The sequence below is a fragment of the Cicer arietinum genome, chromosome 3, assembly GCF_000331145.2.
Source record: "Cicer arietinum cultivar CDC Frontier isolate Library 1 chromosome 3, Cicar.CDCFrontier_v2.0, whole genome shotgun sequence".
NCBI lineage: Eukaryota > Viridiplantae > Streptophyta > Magnoliopsida > Fabales > Fabaceae > Cicer > Cicer arietinum.
In genome coordinates this window covers 19,867,156-19,875,774 of record NC_021162.2, presented here as the reverse complement: position 1 = coordinate 19,875,774, position 8,619 = coordinate 19,867,156, and the positions used below count along the sequence as shown (strand labels likewise).

The 8,619-nt window shown below is 30.8% G+C and overlaps 1 protein-coding gene across 1 annotated transcript; it reads right to left on the bottom strand.

Moving 5' to 3' along the window:
- Nucleotides 1-255: 255 nt before the first annotated feature.
- On the bottom strand, nucleotides 256-3,291 carry LOC101496061 (heat shock cognate 70 kDa protein 2-like). Its single transcript, XM_004492061.4, has 2 exons — nucleotides 2,874-3,291; nucleotides 256-2,198 (listed from the first exon to the last, which is right to left on the bottom strand). The coding sequence occupies exons 1-2, from the start codon at nucleotides 3,085-3,087 to the stop codon at nucleotides 463-465; spliced, it is 1,950 nt and encodes a 649-aa protein (XP_004492118.1). The 5' UTR covers nucleotides 3,088-3,291; the 3' UTR covers nucleotides 256-462.
- Between the last annotated feature and the right edge of the window lie 5,328 nt (nucleotides 3,292-8,619).

Sequence of the window (8,619 nt, the reverse complement as noted above, 5' to 3'; positions counted from 1 at the left end):
AATTTTCTTTACCATTTACCAAAAAATATAATAAAATAAATAAATAACAACAGATTCAATGTTCGGTACAATGTCAATAATTGCAAAAAGTAGCAAGTGGGGCTTTTGTCAAAAAAAATAAAAAGTAGTGATTGAGATTTTAAAAATAAAAGGTAGAAATTGGCAATTTTTATATTTCGTAAATGCTATTAGAAAAACAGTAGAGTTATAAATCTACGTCGAAAATCGGTAAAACTATACTAAAGGGATCGAGAATTAGCCAGTAAATTGCTTCCTTCCATTGCCAAAAAAGAATTCTTATACATATTACATAACTTTCCATCCAGTTGTTACTCAAAAAGGTAACAAAATAACCCTATAATCATCACCATATCAAAAGAAGAAAAAAAAAAAAAAAAACCAAAACACTGGCCAATTTTATAAAACAAAAGGGTCACATCTAATTAAACAGAAAGATCTAATTTAATCGACTTCTTCAATTTTGGGGCCAGCACCACTAGACCCAGATGGAGGAACATCATCATTCATACCACCAGCCATATCAGGAGCACCACCACCTTGGTACATCTTTGCAATGATTGGATTACAAAGACCCTCAAGTTCCTTCATCTTATCTTCAAACTCATCAGCCTCTGCCAATTGGTTACTATCCAACCACTGAATAGAAGCTTCAATTGCATCATCAATCTTCTTCTTGTCTTCAGGTGAAAGCTTTGAACCAATTTTCTCATCTTTAATTGTGTTCCTCATGTTGTAAGCATAGTTTTCCAAAGCATTCTTTGCATCCACCTTCTTCTTGTGTTCCTCGTCTTCAGCCTTGTATTTCTCTGCTTCTTGCACCATCTTCTCAATCTCGTCTTTTGAGAGTCTACCTTTATCATTAGTAATTGTGATCTTGTTCTTCTGTCCGGTTGTCTTGTCCTCAGCAGAGACATTCAAGATACCATTAGCATCAATGTCAAAGCAGACAGTGATTTGAGGAACGCCACGAGGAGCCGGAGGAATGCCCGAAAGCTCGAATTTTCCCAACAAGTTATTGTCTCTTGTTCTTGCTCTTTCACCCTCGTAGACTTGGATCAAGACACCAGGTTGATTGTCGGAGTAAGTAGAGAAAACTTGTTCCTTCTTGGTTGGAATTGTAGTGTTTCTTGGAATCAATACAGTCATGACACCACCAGCAGTTTCCAAACCTTGAGACAATGGAGTAACATCCAAAAGCAACAAATCTTGAACCTTTTCATTGCCTTCACCGCTCAATATAGCTGCTTGAACAGCAGCTCCATAAGCAACAGCTTCATCAGGGTTGATGCTCTTGCAAAGTTCCTTTCCATTGAAGAAATCCTGCAACAATTGCTGAACTTTTGGAATCCTAGTAGAACCACCAACAAGAACAACATCATGAACTGTGCTCTTATCCATCTTTGCATCTCTCAAACACTTCTCTACAGGCTCCATACACTTCCTGAAGAGATCCATGTTGAGTTCCTCAAACCTTGCACGAGTGATTGTAGTGTAAAAATCAACACCTTCATAAAGAGAATCAATTTCAATGGTGGTCTGTGCAGTAGATGAAAGAGTCCTCTTTGCTCTCTCACAAGCAGTTCTCAATCTCCTAAGTGCCCTAGGGTTCCCACTAATATCCTTCTTATTCTTCCTCTTAAACTCTTGAACAAAATGGTTAACCATTCTGTTATCAAAATCTTCACCACCAAGATGAGTATCACCAGCAGTGGCTTTAACTTCAAAGATACCCTCTTCAATAGTAAGAAGAGAAACATCAAAAGTACCACCACCAAGATCAAAAATCAACACATTCTTTTCACCAACACTTGTAGCCTTCTTATCAAGTCCATAAGCAATAGCAGCAGCAGTGGGTTCATTGATAATACGCATGACATTAAGACCAGCAATAACACCAGCATCCTTTGTGGCTTGACGCTGAGAATCATTGAAATAAGCAGGAACTGTAACAACAGCATTCTTCACGGTGGAACCAAGATAAGCCTCGGCGATCTCCCGCATCTTTGTGAGAACCATAGAGGAAATCTCTTCCGCAGCAAATTGCTTGTCCTCACCTTTGTAGTTAACTACAATCATTGGCTTGTCAGCAGGACCGGGAATAACCTTGAATGGCCATAGTTTCATGTCACTCTGAACAGAAGCATCAGAAATTCTCCTTCCAATCAAACGCTTCGCATCTGTGTCAACATAAACATTCAAAAAACCAATAAGAAAACAAACCTCAATAAACCAATTAATGTCATTATATTACATATAACTTTAAAAATAAATAGAAAGATGTAAAACCAAACTTTTGCATGACACTATAAAATAATCACAATAAAATAAATAATAAATCACTACAAACTAAGCATGTGATGTCATGTCACATACATTCTCAGATACCAAACCATTCCAAACCTCAGTATCTAATATAAAGGTAAAATAGCATTTCATAATATTTTAATGTTCATTCTGTCAAAAATACATATTATAATTTTCATATTTCGAATTTCCTTATTTAATTAAACAGAAATGTAGATAACAACAATGCAGATAACAACAATGCAGATAACAACGATATAGATAATAATGAAAACACAAACTGCAAAATAAAATAAATATACAAATTAAAATCAACCAGCAAATAAAAACCTATAAATTTATTAGGAGTAATATATAAATAAATATTTCATATTGACTTATTTAATTTAACGACAATGTAGATAATAATAAAATAACAAAATGCAAATTACAATAAAAAACTGAAAATCAACCAACAACTAGAAACGTAGAAACTTACTACATTATTAAAAAATTACGATACATAAACAAATAAATTAATAAATAACGGTGCAGGATACAAATCATACCAAAGACGGTATTAACAGGATTCATGGCGACTTGATTCTTAGCAGCATCACCGATCAACCTCTCAGTATCCGTAAACCCTACATAAGACGGCGTCGTACGGTTTCCTTGATCGTTGGCGATGATTTCGACACGATCATGCTGCCATACTCCGACGCAAGAGTACGTTGTTCCGAGATCGATACCGATTGCAGGACCTTCTCCTTTTCCGGCCATTGTTGATTTGTTGTAGAAAGGTTCTAGGGTTTCTTGTTTTAGTGTAGCGAAGAGAAGAGAGAAACGTGAAAAATGAAGAGAATTGTGAGGGTAAAGAAGTTATTGTTTTTAGAATGGAGGGTAGAGAAGTTGAAAAGGTGTTTATATAATGGAGTGTTGGTTTTGAATATTTGGGATTCTAGAAAGATCTTTTGGTTTGGTTCCGTGGGAATGGGAAATTGGGACGAATAGTATGAGAGCAGCGATTACACGTTTTCTGCTTCTAGTTGGTTCCAGATACTTCTGAATTCGCTGACTGGGACTGGGATTGCCCAATCATGTCGCTTTTCTATATTCTCTACCATATCCTTCGATAATGATTATACATTAATAATTACGGGTGTGCAATAGGGTTAATAATTATACTATACTGATAAATTAAATTATATTACACTAAAAAAATCTAAATTCATTCGATAGTTTATAAATTACACGACAAATTTAAAACGAATAAGTTAATTAAATTAATTTAAAATTAGTTTAACAAAACTTTAATTAAGTTTTTTTTTAATTTGAAATTTATTTTTGAAAAAAATTAAATTATTTTTGAAACTTTTTTATGAAAATTATTTTTATCAAAAAAATCATTTTTCTGAAATTTATTTTCAAAAAAAATTTATTAAAAAAACTTGAAATTCTTTTGCAAAAATTTTATATTTATAAATCAGTTTCAAACCGATTCAGAATTACATTGAATTTAATTTGAAAGTGATTTTTAAAAATTGAACCAAATCATTAATATAGTCCAGCGTAGTATTTGCACTATGAACACCACTATTAATAATAGTGAAAAATATCTAAAAATTAAAATAGATAGGTTCCTAAAATCATTGTTTTTTTTAATATAATAATTATTATACATTTGAGAAATATACTCATAATTAAGATAGGTAAGTTAGTAAAATGACTTCTCCTTTTCAATACATTATTTTTACTTTAATTAACACTATTTACATTATTTTTAATGCAATATTTTTTACTATGCATTTTAAATATTGATAATACACCAATATCTAATAAGTATAATTTGATAAAAGTTGTACTCTCTCTTTAATTTATATATATTTTTTAATTTATGTGAGATTATCAAATTATTCAATTATTTTAAGACGAAGAGAGAGTACTAACTTTAAATTTCAAATCAAATTTCATGTTATTAATTAAATAAGGAATTAATTTATATATAATTTATATATACCAACATTGTAAAGATATTTTTCACTATTAATTAGCTAATCAGAATCGTCGAATTAATAAAAATATTTGACTTTTACTTTAATATGATTGGTTATGATAGACTAAAAAATTGACGATGTAAACAACTTATTACATTTAGAGTGCATAGAAAATAATCTCTTTAATTAATTAAAAAGATTAGATTAATAACAATGATAATATTGTTAAACGGGGTGTCTTAAAGTGGATAGACCTAATCACAAATTCCTTATCAATGTATACCTCCACGTGAGTGAAATGAAACTGAAGTATGAAAATCTAGGGAACGAACCCTAACTTCTTTTTCCCTCACCATCACATATGTCCACCAAGTCATCATGAGGCCATGTGACACCCTTTATCCGAAAGATGTTTTAAAATGCGAAGATAATAAAAATTCGAGTAAAATTGACCCATAATAAAACATACTCAAGTATAGAGATGTCATAATTTGAAAGCTTGTGAAAATAACAAAATCGAAAAAGCTCAATCTCAAAATTATCACATTAGTATACAATCCCAAATGTATTGGTCGATTAACAATGTCGACATTTAATATAAATTAAACTATTGTATACTGCACTAATGGTATGTCAATTACTCCATCTCTTCTTAATTGATGATTACTTTATCCGTTGTGATCTCATCATCTACCCACACATATAGTGTGTAAGCTCTTGGAACCAAGTTGATTTTATACTTAAAGTTTTGATGATAAAAAAAGTATTTTATAAGAACAATATATTGGACTTCAAAGAATATGAAAGAAGATTCATGTATTTGAAGAAAATCTAAAATAAGATTTTATTCAAATTTATAATTGAAGAACATCTAAAATAAGATTTGATTCAAATTTATAATTGAAGAAAATCTAAACTAAGATTTAATTAAAATTTATAATTGAAGAAAATCTAAAATAAGATTTTATTCAAATTTACAATTGATGAAAGTCTAAAATAAAATTATATTCATATTTATAATCTTTGACCAAGTTGAAAAGAAGATATAGTCAGATTTGAATAATATTTGAACAAGATTTGATGAAGATTTATCTACAACAAAATATAAACAGAATCAATCTATAAAATTTACAAACTCAATCTAAACACAATAAGAATAGAATCAATCTAAAGAATTCACAAATTAAATCTAAGCAAGATACAATTCAGAATTAAACAAGGACTAAATTGAAACCCAAATTTTAACTATAAATAGATACTCAAGGCTGAAGAAGAATAACATCGAAAAGCATAAAAGAATAGAAGAACTCAAGCTCAAAATTCCAAATTCATCTTAGATTTCAAAGAGAGAAACACTTGTTAAGGTTATAAATATTTTCTAAGTATTCTTTTCTTATAGTGTGAGAGTTATTGTTATTGTCAGCTGTGTTAGAAGAAAACACTTAAAGTTTCAATCTTTTGTATCCAACCCGATAGTGGTTTAGTTCCTTCTTCAATCTGCGGTTACCAGGTTGTTAGGAGAAGACTTGCCTTGTAGGGTCAAGGTGGTTAGTTCCTCAAAAGTTTGTGGTTGTCAGGCTGTTTAGAAAGACTGGCTTGGAGGGTCAGGTGCTTTGTAATTCAAGGTATTTGAATTATTGGATTAAAGCCTTCTGAATGAAGGGACTGGATGTCGCCAAGTTAGTGGTGAACCAGGATAAATATATGTGTCAAATTATTTATACTTTCGTTGTTTGATGCTTTTGAATTTGATTGCTTAAGTAATTCATAAACACCAATCAACCTTCATCAAATTTGCAAAAAGTTATCATCTTTGGCAAACACAATTCAACCCCCTTCTCGTGTTTGCACCTTCAATTGGCATCATAGTTCGATCTCAAGGTTGAGCATTTTACAGGATTTGAGGAAAGATCCAAGGGTTCACCATGTCTCGATTTAGTGAATCAACAAATGAAGAAATTGCGGTATTTTCTGAATTTACTCAATCTGATTTCATTACTGCTATAAATTATTTTTTAAATAAGAATCACATATTGTCTTCAAAACTGAAAACACTTAGGAAAGAAAATAAAAATCTAACTGAAAAAGTTGATGCGTTAAAGAATCAAAGTGTTGAATTTAAAACAAAAAATCCAACTCTGAAAACTGATATTACTGAACTTAAAACAGAAAACACAATTATGAAAATTGATATTTTTGCACATAAAACAGAAAATGCAACTCTGAAAACTGATATTACTGAACTAAAAATAGAGAATGCAAATCTGAAAACTATTATTGCTGAACTTAAGGCTGAAAATTTAACTCTAAAAAGTAATTATAGCTCAACATCAATTGAAAATACGACATGTAACTATGATAAACATAAAGAAGTATTTAAAGATTTTATTTATAATGGTATAGAAAGAAACAAATATGCATATATGATTTATGGTGTTAGATGGAATGGTAAAAGAGGAATAAGATTTGAAGAAAAAGTAATTGAACTTAAGTTTCTTTCCTATGATTATTTATATACTATTTACTATAAGAAAGGTCACACTAAAATATCTTGTCTTATGTTAACCACATTGAAAGACAAGAAACCTTTAAGAAATAACTAACCAGGACCCAACCAGATTTGGGTACCGAAGGATAAAATTGTTTATGCTGCAGATGTTCTAAGCAACCAAATTGAAACACCAGTCATTGTGCTTGGTCAATGGATGCTTGTAATATATGAAGGGAAAAATGTCTATGTTCCAAGACTTAATAAACAGAAGACAATTGACTATGGTGGAAGAAAGATTGATCAGCTTAGTACCTATCAGAACCATAAGCCTATGATGTACCAGAAATATCAGAAAAATCTAGAGTATCAACAGAATCAAAACTAGCAGATAAATCACACATATCAACAGAACCAGAACTACCAGAAGAATTAGAATTACCATCAGTTCCAAAATAACCAGAGTAACCTGATACATTAACATAAACAGAAGTGTTAGATTAACAATCAGAATCATGAGACTCTTTTAACGCTCCAATGAAATCTATCAAAACTACAAAGCTGAGTGGGAATTCAAATCCCTTCATCCAGACCCTTTAATCAGATAATATGAAAATTCATAATTTAAAAACCAGAAAAGAAGAAATAAGGTGGTTTTCAGAGTGAAACTTAAACTTTTGGTACATATATTATATCTTTCTTTAAATTTAATTATTGTTTGATATTATATTTACTGTGATAACAAGAAGCTTAATCTTAAATATCAAAGCAAGATAAGTATTTTGCAGGTTCTTAAAAATTTAGAGGAACAAGGAGATCCAGACAATCTGAACACTTCAACAGAAATAGCATACAAGTTTGGTTTTCAGAAACAAGCAGAAACCACAAAAAACAAAACTTATATTTTGGTTGTATTGGTCTCATGCTTCAATTTCTTATTTATATTATGTTATATGAAAAATAGCTTGACCTTTAAAAGTCAAAGCAAGTTGAGGATACTGCAGGTTTACCAAAACTAGAGGATGCATACAAACCATAAGAACTTGAAAAATCATATGATACAAGCAAATAAGAAGAATATGATAAATCTTCAAAGGATATATCTGATCAGGTCAAAAACAGTCAAGATAAATCAGAAGGAAGATCTAGATGGAAGTACAGGTCATCTCATCTTGAAATTCTAATCATTGGAAGTGCAAGTGATCTTTTGAGGACCAGATCATCATTAAAAGATACCACTTTATTTGGCTTAGTCTCATCAATTGAGCCTACCTCTATTGATGAAGCATTGACAGATGATGGATGGATTCTTGCAATGCAAGAAGAGTTAAATGAATTTAAAAGAAATGATGTTTAGGATCTAGTACCTAGACCAAAGATTATTATTATTGGAACCAAGTAGGTTTCTAGAAACAAGCTAAATGAAAAAGGTAAAGTGGTCAAAAACAAGGCAAGACATGTCGCACAAGGCTACAGTCAACAAGAGGACATTAGTTACGCTGAGATATTTGCTCCAGTATCCAGATTAGAAGCTATTTGTATCCTACTTTATTTTCCTGCAAATAATACCATCGCATTATTTCAAATGGATGTTAAAAATGTTTTTCTAAATGGTTAAATAAGTGAATAAGTCTATGTTAAACAACCCTTAAGATTTGAAAGTTCTTAATTTCCAAATCATGTTTTTAAACTTAGGAAATCTCTATATGGTCTAAAATAAGCACTTAGGGTATGGTATGATATACTTAGTAACTTCTTACTTAATTTTTTTTTTTAAAAGAGGACATGTTGATAATACACTATTTAGAAAATCAATAGGAGATGACTTTT